At 36.4% G+C, this 15,587-nt stretch overlaps 2 protein-coding genes across 3 annotated transcripts; both read right to left on the reverse strand.

Annotated features, from left to right (window-relative positions):
- Positions 1–2,536: 2,536 nt before the first annotated feature.
- Positions 2,537–11,362, reverse strand: LOC127161259 (ribonuclease inhibitor-like). 2 transcript variants are annotated; one of them, XM_051103905.1, is made up of 7 exons: positions 11,354–11,362; positions 11,060–11,230; positions 8,633–8,806; positions 8,113–8,286; positions 5,593–5,754; positions 4,226–4,336; positions 2,537–4,066 (listed from the first exon to the last, which is right to left on the reverse strand). In XM_051103905.1, the coding sequence occupies exons 1-6, from the start codon at positions 11,356–11,358 to the stop codon at positions 4,261–4,263; spliced, it is 762 nt and encodes a 253-aa protein (XP_050959862.1). In that variant the 5' UTR covers positions 11,359–11,362; the 3' UTR covers positions 2,537–4,066; positions 4,226–4,260. The 2 variants fall into 2 exon arrangements, with proteins under 2 accessions (XP_050959862.1, XP_050959863.1); XM_051103906.1 differs by lacking the exon at positions 5,593–5,754.
- Positions 11,363–11,641: 279 nt separating this feature from the next.
- Positions 11,642–13,640, reverse strand: LOC127161257 (ribonuclease inhibitor-like). The gene is made up of 4 exons (XM_051103891.1): positions 13,533–13,640; positions 12,460–12,630; positions 12,043–12,216; positions 11,642–11,816 (listed from the first exon to the last, which is right to left on the reverse strand). Coding segments are annotated over exons 2-4 (351 nt in total). The 5' UTR covers positions 12,462–12,630; positions 13,533–13,640.
- Between the last annotated feature and the right edge of the window lie 1,947 nt (positions 13,641–15,587).

Raw genomic sequence — 15,587 nt, forward strand, 5'->3', positions numbered from 1 at the left:
TCAGTATCACTGTCTATGCTGTCTATGTCATAATTTAGAATTTTGTAAAACGATAGATATGATACAGATTCATCTATGCACATTTGTTTGTTTGTGCAAAGACACACAAATACAACATGACAAATGGATCTGGTTTAGTTAAAAGCGTACTGAAGCTCCTAAATCAACATACTGCGTGTTTGAGTCAAACAAGTGTGTATTTTAAGTGCGAATGCATCACAGCGGTGTGACAAAGACTGTCCCAAACTGAAGTGCGTGGACTCCGAAGTGCGAATTTGAAGGGCAATTGCGTCACAGCGTCACAATGTATAGCTGTCCCAATTCAGAATGCACCCTCCGAAGTGCACATTCCAAGGCCAAATGCGTCATCGTGGCGTGACGAAAGCTGCCGTAATTTGAAAGCGACTTCAAATGCGGTCTCTGATTCCCAGGAAAATGAAGTGTACATCTGATGGACACTTCGCACCCTACCATATGCCAGAATCACTTGTGCGCAGATGAAGATGGAATTTATAGTCAAAGAACACGAAGGGTGAAATTTCCGTTGGGGAATTCACATTGAAATGTAAGTAGCACTTTAGTATTTTGTATGCATGTCCTGCTGTGTCATGTTTTCTAATGTTAAGATTGCAAACCTTTCTTTATATCGTAAGTGTTCCCATTTTCTCTTGTTGTAGGACTATTTTAGAGAAAGTGAGCCTGCTGAGGAAAGACTTTAAAAATACAAAGTAAGCAAGTTAATAGAGTATCTTAGTTTTAGGATTTAGGATTCTTAGGATTTATTGGTGAATTACAGGTGATCTAAAGATACTGGTAGGTGAAAACAGGAACTACTGACATGAAAACGACACTGCTGCCTTAAAAAAATCCTTTGGTTTCTTCTTTGGATGAACTTTCAGCTGGCTTCAGGAATTCTGCTAATTCATGTGGATATATAAACATGACCATGTTAGCTCAAATCAACTGATAGAACAAAAAGAGCATTTTTTTGAAGACAAATTGAGAGACAGACTGTCAGTAAATCAAACTGGATATCTGACAATCACAAACACCAGAACCACAGACTTTGGAAGAAACCAGCGCAGAGCACAGAGTCAACATCTCGGCAACATTTAAAGGGGTCATCGGATGCAAAGTTAACTTTTTCATGTTGTTTGAACATTAATGTGTGTTGGCAGTGTATGCACAAATCTACCCTATAATGATACAAATCCATGTATTGGTTTTTAATTCATCTGTAAAAATAATATCCCCTTTTTCAAATTGAGCCATTCTCAGACACTGACAGAGGCCGCTCCCATGATAGTTGACATCAGTGTCTTACCTCAGATCAGCTGTCACAGTCCGACTTCCATTGTTTCGATGCTGGAGAAGGGATGTAAGTTAGACAAGAATATCTCCAATTGAGCGATTGAGGTGTTGTGTTGCTGACATCTGAGCCACTGAAGATGCAGTGGATTACATTTGTTTGTGAAGAGAATGCACCTCCCGATCTACATATATCCTATAGATCTATGCAAATCATTTGTGATCCAGCTTCACTTACAGCAGAAGTGAATATAAGGTTTTTTTTTTTTTTTTAATGAATCTTTGCAATCGCCTTTCCTAATGACGTGCTAGTTAGCAAGTTTTGTGGCTAAATGCAGCTAAACACAGCTAAATGCAGCTAAAGTAAACAGGCTCATCACTCCACAGAGAGAAGAGAGGGCGGGGCGAGCAGAGCTAATTTGCATTTAAAGGAAAAATCCCTCAGAATGGGATGATATTTGCAGAGCTCATTTTGACAAGGTAAAAAGGGTGTTTTACAAAACCATTGAGAATTTTTAACCAACGTATATAATAGCCTTTTCATTAAGACTAAAAAATCATATCAACTTGTGGAAAATGGGCATCCGATGACCCCTTTAACCTATTGCATACTTTCCTGATCCCACCCCCTTCTCTCTCTCCCACTTCTCTTCCTGTCAAAGCTACACTGTCCTATCTAAATAAAGGCTTAAAAAGGCAAAATATAAATCTTTAAAACAACAACAAAAAACAGGTAGGCTGGATAGCAAGAAAACAGCATTTAAATATCATATTTAAACCAGCTGCTGTATCAGACTGTGGACTTTTTAAAGTAACCAACATCTGCTTGAGTCGATGGCAGTATAATGCCATCATTTTGCAGTCATTATCATTTACTGTAATCAACCTAAAATTATGACAGCAAACAAAGTGATTTTACAATGTTACTTTTGATCATTAATCTGTTGAGCTCAGTTTGATTGACACTTCTTCATTATCACCCATTTAATACAAAATTTGAGATTATAGATAAGCACTATAAACACTTATAGAAAAAGGAAAAAAAAAAAAACATTACAACAAGTTATGAACATATCTTTTTACTTTGACCAAACAAAATTGTTCAAGACCAAGGGATTATGGGTATTCCACAGCCACAATGCTATGCCAGTGAGCATGATCATGCAGCTCACAGTACTTTGCCTTTATAGTTTTACAGCTGTAAACTCAAAGTTTTACCAAAACAAAAAAAAAAAAAATTATACAAATATGTATAACCAGTGCAAATCATACAGCAGTAAATCTTATTCTAACTTAAAATCAATGTAGCATTTCCACAAGAAGTACATTCACTGACAGATCCAGAGCAGGTTTTTCTGATTTACAGCATAATGATTTCCTTAAAGTTTCTTTCTGCTCTACATTTGGTGATTGTTTTTGTTTTCTTACTGATGAATCCACAGAAAAAGAGGCTGAAGACTCGAAACCTGCACCTTCAACATCATTGCTGATCCAGAAGACATCAGTTTGAGATTCTTGTTGCCTTTGTTCTTCCTGTTCAAACACACACTTTTTTCCTGTGATTTTAATTACAATTTCTAGGTAATTCATTTCATGTTGAGTGTTTAAAAGATTTACTTCGGTCAAAATATGTTTGGTATCTTGTCATCCACTTATGCGTCCATCTCATACTATACATCACATGACTTTTCAAACCCTCAGTAAGTCACAAATCACATTGACTGTTGATATCATAAATAAATACAAGCATGAGTGACACTCACTTTGTTAAAGAGATTTTATGTGACTTAATGAGGAAAAATCCCATGCTTACACTAAATTGATGATCTAATTTGATACTATACTTCAATTTTACAATATATACTTAAAGAGTTCCAAAGATAAGTGTGAAATGTCTCAAATGGACAGTTCACACACATACACAAATAAATAAATAAATAAAACATGTCATTTATTTACTCTCAAGTAGTTTCAAACCTAGTTTCTCCCACATAAAAAGCAACATATACAGTTTTAAGTAACATGGACATTTTACACTGCAGAAGTGCTTTATATATTTTGATACATTTGAGTGCTGTACTTCACAATTTCAATTCTCAGCAACATTAATCATTCAGTCTCATATGTTTCTAACTGTAACGGTGGTGGCCCTGCTTTCCTAGGATTACCAGAAAAATTCTCTATTCATTTTTTTTTATATGTTCGGGCGGCAGACAAGGTTAAACCTTGTCAATATCTCTTGGATTTCAGGTGAGTACCTTTCGCAGTGGAACCCAAACAATCACAGTGGCATCCCCTTCACGGAAGCATAGACTCGCGCCGGCAGCTGGACCCGGGAAACAGCAGTTAACATCCACTCACACTCTGGCTTCGCCGTCGTCAGCTCCAAGTAAGCAAACCACTCATTCCGTTCACTGCTAATCATCTTCAGTCTCCGATGCAGAGCGAGCATGTTTGTGCATAGTAACTCCACCATGCACACAGCATTCCGCCACTTCTCATAACGAGCCTCGCACTCACATCAGGTGCGCTGCACCGCACTCAGCCCGTTTCTGCTGCCACCACAATGTGGCAACCTTTTTTACCTCCCCTCTTTCACTCTTCTCAACTTTTCTCCATAAAAGTGGTGATTCTCTCTCTTGAAATCAACACACATAAAAGTCATTCGCAGCAGATCGTTCCGTTTGTGAAGCTTGTGACTCGTGACCCACAACTGAGGACTGGTGACTGGTGACTTCTTCATCCCTCTTTTAAACAGCTGAAAATGATTGGATGTCAAGTTAATTAGTGGTGACGCACTACCTTTCGCCACATAATAGACATAATAGACATGCTGCCTTATTTCATTGTAAAGTCTGAGCCTCTTCACCTGTATGGATCACATTTACACATCTATTACATATTTATTTATCCTCACCTGTTGTTTACTGCTTCTCTCATCATCATTTCAAATTATGATATACAGCATCCATCATCTGTTGGGGACTGACCTCTATCAGGGATTGTTGACAATAGATCTTCATCTAAACTGTAAGGTGGAACAGAAGAGAAAAATAAATTGAGTGGAACAAATTGGAAAAACTAATTTCAATTAAATTTTTAAAGCTTGATTTACATGATCTATTTATAAAACAGTATTTGTATTTCAAATAAAATACATTTAGAACTGTTTGCTTGTTTCCAATTGAGTAACTAAAAAAAGAGAAAGACATGTTAAAGAGTTTATGACATATATAATAAATCCTGGTCCTTGTGACCCCCCGCTCTGCACATTTTGTATGTTTCTCTTATCACTTCAGACGTTTGTCCCATTCAACTGTAAGTGGCCTGCAACGTGGACTTCGCAGGATATTCCACCATGATCCCAGTTCACATGTCGGCACATAAACTTGCCTAGAGAACATGTTCTTTCATCAATAACACTATTCTGTTAAACCGGAGTAATGGATAATTTCTAATTAAGATCTAACATGATAAAACATTACATCTCAGTTGCAAACATAATGTTATTTTTCTCCAAGCATCTAGGCTACCTTTAAAAAGACACTAAGCTATGTGGCTTAAAGGGACATGAAACCCCAGAACATTTTTGTTGAGATGTTAACAGATGTTAACTGCATTTCAGTGAAAACACTAATAGCACTCATAAATGTTATCAAAAAGTGATTTTTTTTTTTTTTCTGGATGGCTTCATGACACTTTAAATACAAAAGATCTCTGGTTGAACATTTACCATTTATTGAAGATCATACAAGATAATTTTTACAGGACTATTTTTTTTTTACTGTTTAATGAAAACTGTTGTCCGCTAAATGTCATTTTTGGTGAAACTGTTCCTAAAAACATACAGCGAATAGCACTGAGAGAGAGGGGTTAATAAACCACCCAACATTTTGGGTGAAGTGTTGCTTGTCAAAGTAAAAACACACAGGGACAGAGACATTGATAATGTGATGCTATGATCGGAAGCTGGAATCTGCACTGATTTTTCCAGTGTTTCCCTACAATCTGACCAAGATTATTTTCAAACTGAAATTATTCACTACTGCTTATGATTAATAAAGCAGGTATTGTTATGTAAAGTTGTGACAGTCTGCTTTTGTTCTCCTTCCTCCTTAGTGTTAAACATTTTAATCTCAGCTTTACATTTCATTCTGACATGAACCCATTGGTGCAATAAAGCTTGATGAATTTGATAAACTCCTTCCACAAATATTTTATATTTGTTCACATATCAGAGGTAATTGAAGATCTCTTTAATATCACAAAGTGATGTTTACTCACCTGAGGTTACAGTTTGAGTCTCGTAGCACATCAAAGAGCTGCTGCTTTGAGTCTCCAATCATATTGCTACTCAGATCAAGCTCTTTTAAAAACTGCAGTGCTTTTGTGTTTGTCAAAGACTGACTTAAAGAAGAAACATCTGTAATGCTACAGCACATTAGACTAGAAAGAGACAAATACATGTAGAGAGATCATTTTAAAAAAAACAGTAAGGTGAAGATTTTTACAGAAATATATTGTGAACTCATAAACTCGTGACTACATTTACACCAGTGGGTTTTTTTTTGTTTTTAAAACACATAACTTTAGCTGCAGTTCCACCTGGCATCCACATGACTCTGGAGTTTTCTACCCTCGAAAATGGAGAGTTTTGGAAACAATGCAGAGCCTGTTTTAATTTGAAAACTCTGGGGTCATGTTTCAGTGTAGAAGAACCAAAACGGAGATTTTTGAAGGCATGGCTGCCCACATTAGCTTCCTGATTGGGTCTTCTGTATCATTGCTTATGCTCCCCTGATTCATCAAATCCCTATCATATTACCATTATGCTGCATTACCATTAACACTGAACATGGAACTGTATGCTTAAATAATAAAATAAAACAATGAAGCTCTTTCTCATTTTGATTCTGATTCTGATGCTTGGCATCATTGTGAATGAAAGGGATTTACTTCAGAAAATTTTTGTTAACGTTTTTCTCAAGTTATTTCTGTATGATGCCTAATAAAAGTAATATTTATAAGTACAGTGCTGCTTATATAGGTAATCAAGGTAATCACTGTATGTCTGCTTGTCAAAAAGCACCACCTCCTGACAGAGAGTAATTTGCCATTTTCATTCAGCACTTCTGCTTTTGTTGACATCAGTGTTGTATAATATAACCATTAGATGGAAAATAAGAAAAATTCAGGATGTTTGATTCATAATTTCAGTATTTCAAATGGATGTTACAAATTAATTTACAATGGAAACATATCTCATTTGTAGCAGCATTTTTGATCTAGTGTGGACGTAGTGTTGCTTTCGTCAACGAAAATTATGACTAAATATTGTCGTCAACAAACCTTTATCACGTGATGAAAACGAGACGAGACGCAACGAAAATGCTGGTGGTGTGACGATGACTATAATTAAATGTATAACGCAATATCGTTGACGAATAAAAACGAGACTAAATGTGGTTTACAAAATAAAAACTATGCTAAAATGTCTCTTCATTTTCGTTGACGAAAACGAGACGAAACGAAAGGTTATAACGTTATTTCGTTTTGTTTAGTCGCGTTATTATTTCTGAAGTGGGCTGCATCAAGTGGCACTGAGCAGACACAGGCGATGTCACTTTCTCAAGCCCCACTCGTGGACCGGGGGGGATTATAGGCCTGAAATTACAATAATTAAGACTATTAGACAGTTATATACCGTTATCAGCACATGTTGAAGTAGATTCGTGTCTGAGAGAATATGCGCCATATTGCAGCGTTAGAAAACTCTGTTGGTTATTTTTTATTTTCACTTTCTATATAGTGAATTGTAAAGTTAAAACTGAAGTTAAGACGTTTAACGGCATAACTATTGCACAAAGTTTGATATCCATTGGGTCGCCTTCATGGTTTAAAACAGAAATACGTAGAATATAGCGGCGTAACCGCAAACCCCCCTGCATTTGCATCTTGTGTAAGAGGAATCAGCTTAGTCTGCCGCGCTGTCTGAAACGCGTCTTTAAGTTTGTGCGCGCTTCGGGTGTATGTGAGAACACTGCGCAAGTAACGAATCGAGTTCTGTTTCATTTCTTCTTCTTGTGGTTTTAAATAGCTTGAACGTGTAAATTGGCAAATTTTTAAAAATTGTAAAATCACATGACGAACGGAGGGGTTTTGACCTGGTCCGTACGTATCACACTGCGATCCGTTTAAGCCCTAATAGGGTATATGAATTAGAGCCAATGCTTCAGGGAAATTGCTTTGCCGGTCCAATGGCAGACTCCAGGTTTTGTGTTCACCATTTCACACGCACCAATCACGTGCACATATTTGTATCTTGACTATACTACAAGGTACTTGTACTATATTGACTGGGTTAAATAGAATTGCATTACTAAAAAGAGACTAAAATACAATTTTCATTGACTAAAACTACACTAAAATGTCATCAGTTTTCGTTGACTAAAACTAGACGAAAATAGTCATGGATAATTATGACTAAAATAAGACTAAAATGCTCAGACTTTTAGTTGGAAACTAAAACGTGACTAAAACTAATAAAAACTAAAATGACAGCTTCACACAAAGACTAGACTAAAACTAAAATTAAAACAGGCTGCCAAAAACAACACTATGTGGATGGGGATCTTTTTTGAAATGTAGTGGAAATGCCAGTATGGACGAGGATCATTTTTATTTTAAAACACTGTTTAAAATTAAAATGCACTAGTGTAAACACAGCCTGAGTATAAAGTGTTTTGGCTCAAACTGTTGGAGTGATTATAAACATTTTGATTATTGTATGTAAATGTTACTGACCTCAATCTCTCCAGTTTAAAGTGTGAATCATTCAGTACATCACATAAATGATTCACTCCTGTGTTTTTTAATTCATTCTCACTCAGGTCTAGTTTTCTCAGGTGTGATGGGTTTGATTTCAGAGCTGAAGTCAGGATGAGACACTGTTTCTCTGTAATACTGCATCTAAACAGACTGAAGACAGAAAGAGAAAGAACAATGATTCAGATCTATAATGATCACCTTATCGAGGAGCTACAGCAGACATTTAGTTTCCAATATTCTTCTTTTATACAGTCACACTAGTTCTGTATGCAGGAAGATACGGTTTCTTCTTTTACTTTTTAAGTATTTAATGTCTCTATTCTTTATTCTTTTTTGAAAAGGCAGATTTCTGAATGTAAACAAGCAGTACACTTTTATCAAATGTTGGCAATTTTAGTGATTAGGGAAAAAACAGAAAGTGCACTTCCATAAACAGTGTAACTTAAGACCTATTGTCTAAAAATAAACTACTGCTGTACAGTAATATGATACTAACTGTAGTGTCTCCAGCTTGCATTGTGGGTTCATCAGTAGATCACTGAGGTTTTTCACTCCAGAGTTTCCTAGTTTATTCATGCTCAGGTCCAGTACTCTCAGGTGTGATGGGTTTGATTTCAGAGCTGAAGTCACAGCAGAACAACCTTCATCTGTCATATCACAGCATCTTAATCTGAATTTGGAGTGGAAAAAAAAAAAAAAAATCTTAATTCTGAAGTAAAGATGAGACACTCTTTCTCTGTAATTCTGCACTTTTTCACACTGAAGATAAAGAGAAAGACAATGATTCAAATCTATGAAAATCAAATAATGCAGGGGTGTCAAACTCAGTTCCATGCAGTTTTCAAATACTTGGTTGGACTTGATTAACTGGATTAGGTGTGTTTAATTAGGGTTGAAGCTAAACGCTGCAGGGCTGTGGCCCTTCAGGAACTGAGTATGAACACTGTTTTGCATCATCCAACAGACTTTTGCTGACAAATAAACAGGGTTATCTGGGTGCAGGAAACATGGAAAAAGACTACACATTGTTCATTTAAATATACTACCAACAAAACAAGGGTTATAAAGGTTGAAAATTAGCAAACTTACCTGTTAAAATGTGATCTATTTAAGTTTATTAACATTAATTTCACAACACTAGTGACATCTGTGTCAATGTCACTCCTATTTTGCTCACTGGTGCAAATGTGTTTATGTCAGTTGTTTTCAGAAACACTGGATTTGCTAACACTTTACAATAAGATTTCATTAGTTAACATTAACTACATTAGTAGTTAACATTAACTTATGATACACACAGTACTGTGCAACTGTGCAAAAGTCTTAAGCACATTAGTATTGTCAATGAACATATATTTATTTATTTAAATAGATAAATAAATAACCACAGCATGCCTGGACACCTGCTTAAGGGGCACTCCTGCCTGAAGGATTACAGGGTCTGACCATGAGCTAAGGGTTTGGCATCAAATCAGTGTGATTTGTACCCGGAGAGTGCCACGTTGCCATACCCATCTCGGAACCCATCTCAAGCAGTTTAACATCAGCTAAGCACATTCCTCTGTGAGGTGTGGTGCTCCATCCCCAGCTCCATCCCGAGAACAGGGAGAGTTTGTTCTTTTCCCAGTTTACCCAATGACCCAAATGGCTGACAGCACCAGATCACTGTGTTCACACAGCTGATCCCATGACTGAGCCAGCTGTCAAATAGTTGAGAATGTGAATGCCGTGTTCTCTCATGGGAACAAGGTCTGCCTCCACGACTTTTATGAAGATGTGTGGAGACATGGACAGTTCGAAGGGCAGGACATTTTACTGATATGCTCAACCCTTAAAGCAAAGTGCAGGAATGAACTGTGTTGAGGGAGAATCAAATGGATGCATTTGAAAATGGGCTCGGTTTAAAACTTTCAGGTCCAAGATTGGCTGTAACTCACTGCCTTTCCATGACCTGGTAAGCTTGTCACGCACCTCCGGGAAGACTGGCACCTAAAGGCTCAAAGACTCAGGACACGGTGGAGGTTTCCACTCGAGCCCAACCCTCTTGGCAGCCCTGGCAAGCATAGCTGTCATCTCTGGGTCAGATTCAGACATTTCCACCATCCCAGGAGATGGCAGTGCAGCTGAATCCATCCGCAGAGAAATAAGGCTCACCTTCCAATGCAGCGATTGACATCAGGTCATTGGGAGAACCCTGAAGAACATGGCTGGTACACTCCAAGAAGGTCCAGCACGTTCTATGGGCTTGTCCACAGGTGGGAACTGAGTGCAAGAGTAGTGAGGGTCCCTGGGAGGTTGGTTCCTTGGAGGGGAAGATTTCACAGTCAGACCCCTCTGGAACTCCACCCTTTTTGAGGTATTAGAGGCTGGTCCACAGATCCGAGATGGTTATCTTCCAGCTATGGGAACACAACTTATTCATGAATGTCACCTCAGCATGCTTAATGCCCAGACACATGAGGTAGTCACTGTGACCATCTGTCGGTGCCAGGTAACAACTGCATCCAGAAACGCACAAGTGGAATTACATCTTTAAAAAGTTGCAATGTTGTCTCCACAAAGACGCAACGTCATCTTTAAAATGACACAACGCCACACCTGTGCAATGCTCTTTTAGGAAGTGGCTCTTTTAAGAAGTGCTGAAGCGCACAGGGAAGATTGCCACCCAAACACAACTTAACGAGGAAATGCAACCACCACTGAAGCATCATACCACCAGCATGCAAGGAGCTTCCTGCAACAACTCATTCTTTCAAAAAGCAGCTCGGAGGAGAATAAAGATAAACAACGGCTCTAATCTAAAGTGAAAAGCTGAGTATGCAATGCACCCGATGTGATGTTGAAAGTAATAGACTGAAAGGGAACTGAAATGTTCTTGTGATTGCTGTGGTGTTGATTGTAGCTGATGGTGAAATGTACTAACTTCAGTATCTTCAGCTCACACACAGGATTCTTCAGTCCCTCACAGATCTCTTTGACTCCTGAGTCCAGCAGACGGCTGTTGTTCAGGTTCATCTCTTTCAGGATTGTTTTGGAGGAGAGAACAGTAGCTAGAACTGCACAGCTTTTCTCTGTCAGCTCACAATTATTCATTCTAAACATGGAATTACAATTTATTTATAATTCAACACATATTCAACACACATCAGATCAAAAGCTCTTCCTATCTAATCACACATGTAACTAAGACATAATGTATAAAATCATGTTCACTCACTTCATTTTCTCCAGTTGCTATGAGAGTCCATCAAAAGAGCAGAGAGCTTCTCTCCATCCCAGTCTCCTAATTTATCTTTACTCAGATCCAGATCTTTCAGTAATAATGGACTTTTACCCAGAACTTTAGTGAGATACACACATGCTTCCTCTGCTGCAGGACTTTTCAAAAACCTACAGGAAGTAGAAGCAAAATTCAGATTAGATAACTTTGATACAATTCAATTTAGGGATGCACTTATTTTATGCACTTTTATTAAATACAAAACTATTATTATTTTAAGAACACTCACCTCAGTTTTAGTTTACAGTTTTTATCCTGTAGTAAATCAGTGAGCTCCTTCACTCCTGATTGTCCAGGATCATTTCCTGTGAGATCCAGCTCTATCAGGTGTGAAGGGTTTGATCTCAGAGCTAAAGCCAGAGCTTTATAACCTTCTTCAGTGATACTACAGTCTGATAATCTATAAACAAAAACAGTTGTGTATTCTTTGTTGAGACACAGATTATCACACTAGTACTGAACTTTATAAATATCTGGTTACAAACTAATATCATCTTCTTAAATAAAGTTAATATTTTAATTTTTTAATAATTTATTCACCCTCACATTATTTCAAACTACTATAAACTATTGTGTTCTTCAGAATATTAGCCTTAAAACTAATGGTCGTTGAAAAAAATACTCACTTCAGTTTCTTCAATCTGCATTTTGTATTTTTTAACAGATGACAGATCTTCTCTATTCCAGGGTTTCGTAGTTTATTTCCACTCAGATCCAGCTCTATCAGGTTTGAAGGATTTAAATTAAATGCTGAAGACAGAGCAGCACAACCTTCTTCTGTAATACTGTTATTATTCAGCCTGCAGAGAAAGAAAAATACAGGCAACATTTTCTTTCAGTTTATTTCAGTCACTTCTACAACTACATTAACAGAAGGATAAATCTATATGATGGTTTAACTAATGTTAATTTTCAAAAGCTTCAATGAACAGCAATGACATTATTTGATAAGACTTTGACACTGATAGATACTAAAAATGAAAACGTTATATATGTTAAATGTAAGTACTTATGTTGTAAAATATTAAAATGTCAATACTCACATCAGTGTGTTGAGTTTACAGTGTTTATCCTGTAGTAGAGCAGTGATCTGATTCACTTGTGTGTCTCCTAGTTCAAGTCCACTCAGATTCAGTTCTCTCAGGCGTAATGGGTTTTTACCCACAATTCCAGTCACATACTGACAGGCTTCATCTGCAGCAGGACCCAAAAATCTGCAGAAGAAAAAAATGAAGCAGGAATCAACTGTAATCAATCAACCCTGTTGTCAGAATAGGCTGGGCATAAAATTCACTTTAAAATCGTGCACAAAACTTACACCTGTTGCATCATTTAGTGAAATAAACATGAATGAAAAAATAAGTAGGTATGTTGAAAGGTACAATACAACTTATCATGTCTTATGTAATCTCTCAATCAGTATTTCAACTGCAAAAAGATGTCAATAAAACAGCCTGCAAACAATGTCATGTAATGTTACATTTACTTCAGAAAAGCCATTAATTGTCCATAAACTTATTGGTCTGCTAGAAACAATGGCTCTATAGAGGATTGATAAATACATGATACATGATATGTGTATTATATTACATATATTTTTCCCCCTTAACCCGCTGTCTACATTTTTTTTAAAATGTGTTTGAATAAATTTGACATAAACACATCTGTCAAAAAAGTAAATTACAGACCTCAAATGTTGTATTTGAACTTTTTATGGATTTTTGATTATTAAATCAATTTTATTAACTAAATTATTATTACATAGAATTTATTTTCAGTTTCAGGCTAAATTAAAACTTTCATTTTGGGTTTGGTGTTTCAGTTAAAAAAATGTTTTGGTACATCAGTAATTTACATGCTTAGAATGTTTGCATTGTAAGACTGTGCAGGGAGGCTTCAGATATAAAAACACTGACTTGTTAAGATGTTAAGCTGGACATAGCTAAGCCTGGCATTTTTTTTTAAACATCTAGCTTGTGCAACCGGTCCCTGATTCTGAGTGTGAAATAGTTTATCTTGAATTTACTTTGATGCAACAGACCATATTGCTAAAAGAATGTCTCTATAAATAATCTATCTGCATATCATTTTTGTTAATTATTTAATAATGTCTCACCTCAGTGTCTTCAGTGGACACTTTGGATCCTGTAGTAAAACACTGAGCTGGTTAACTCCTGATTGTCCAGGATCATTTCCTGTGAGATCCAGCTTTATCAGGTGTGAGGGGTTTGATCTCAGAGCTGAAGCCAGAGCTTTATAACCTTCTTCAGTGATACTGCAATTTGAAAGTCTAGTTTGAAAAGACATTAAAAAAAAAAAAAAAAAAAAAAAAGTTAAATCCGTTTTCTTCTTCTGAAAGAACAAAAATAAACCATCATCTCACAAAAGCCTGTCTACAGTAACATGAACTCTGAACAAGAGAGCTCATGTACATCTCTCGCTTGGGATGAACTCAAATGTTTCCATATTCACAATTTAACATTTAATTGCTAAACTATTTATGTTAACAAGTCTTTGCATCCCAGAAAAAGCACAAAAATACACCTTGGCGGTGGTCACACTGACCATCACATTCTAGTCAAGTTGACTGCATTTTAGTTTGATTAAGTTGCTTTGGAATAAATGTTGCAGCACATTTCAGATGATGTAACATGGGACTTATACTGCAGAAAATAATTCAATGTTCATTTTTTATTTTTATTAATGTTAACAAAATGTTTTCATGGAAGTTTTAGTTAAGCACTGTTGTTAAAAATGTAGTGTCATTACATTTTTTGTTTTCAACTCTGGAGGTGAGCAGATTAAAAAATGTAAAAAATATTTAATATGTATGTAATAAGTAATATTAATACTTAGGCCTGTCAAAATAAGGCCTGTCAAAATAAGTATTTTTTTTGGATGCTATATTGTCTGAGCAATAATTGTGATATAACGATAAGATGCGGGTCATTCACAAATCTGTTGTCAACAAATGCTTTAATGTCTCTCTGTGGTTTTACATCAAAACATAAGCTTTATAGTTTATACATTTGAAAGCAAATAAATTAGACCAGTAATGAACATTAGTATTGTAAGTTTTGAATGTTCATTTGAATTAAATATTACAAAATCTCTAGCTGGAATTATGTAGTCATCAAGAAAACACCTACTAAAACATCTATTATGCTTGAGTGAAACATTCTCTTCAACTGTTGCTGTCTGCTCTGTGTGTGTGGAGGAGATGTCTGATCACCACCTCCGACACAGATAGCAGACAAGAGGACTGAAGAGGCACAACTGGTTAAAATTTTGGTGATATTCTTTTGTACACAAAAGAATATATATGATGAACAATCATCATATAAACATAATGGGTATTACAGAGTTCTGCAAAAATAATGGAGGTCATGTCCGTATATTCTATGACAAATTAATAAAATAACACAGTCTGTTGGTGAATATGTACTAACTTCAGTATCTCCAGCTCACACACAGGATTCTTCAATCCCTTACAGATCTCTTTGACTCCTGAATCCAGCAGACGGCTGTTGTTCAGGTTCATCTCTTTCAGGATGGTTTTGGAGGAAAGAACAGTAGCTAGAACTGAACAGCTTTTCTCTGTCAGCACACAATTATTCAGCCTGAACACAAACACAGCATTAATTATTATTCAGCACATATTCAACACACATCAAGACAAATTTAGATTAGATAACTTTGCTATAATTTTTGTTGTTGTTTAAACCCACAACTCGTGCTGTTAACTAAACAATAAATCAGATCAGTTTGAATAAATATCTGAAAGATTCCTTTCCTGATGGTCTTCAGTTTACAGCATCTATGCTGTAGTAAATCATTGAGCTCCTCCATTCCTGATTGTCCAGGATCATTTCCTGTGAGATCCAGCTCTATCAGGTTTGAAAGGTTTGATTTTAGAGCTGAAGCCAGAGCTGTATAACCTTCTTCAGTGATACTGCAGTCTGAAAGTCTACAAAAAATAAAATTAACATTGTGGTTTAAATGATTTCATTACTGCACTGAATCAGAAACTGGATCAGAATGTTCAGAAGGACTTTAAAATGTTTATCATATGAAGATGAATAGCAATTATGAGCATATATCATCAGATAAAAACAGCACACATACCAACATGGCACTGTACTTCAGTGAGAAGCAGAAGTAAATTTACATT

The sequence above is a fragment of the Labeo rohita genome, unplaced genomic scaffold, assembly GCF_022985175.1.
Source record: "Labeo rohita strain BAU-BD-2019 unplaced genomic scaffold, IGBB_LRoh.1.0 scaffold_607, whole genome shotgun sequence".
Lineage (NCBI taxonomy): Eukaryota > Metazoa > Chordata > Actinopteri > Cypriniformes > Cyprinidae > Labeo > Labeo rohita.

Coding starts and splice junctions, on each gene's coding strand:
- LOC127161259 (XM_051103905.1), bottom strand. Junction 8,807..11,059: donor TGTGAGCTGAAGATACTGAA/GTTAGTACATTT, acceptor CTCCAAATTCAG/ATTAAGATGCTGTGATATGA. Junction 5,755..8,112: donor TTTAAACTGGAGAGATTGAG/GTCAGTAACATT, acceptor GTCTCTTTCTAG/TCTAATGTGCTGTAGCATTA.
- LOC127161257 (XM_051103891.1), bottom strand. Junction 11,817..12,042: donor TGCAGATTGAAGAAACTGAA/GTGAGTATTTTT, acceptor TTTTGTTTATAG/ATTATCAGACTGTAGTATCA.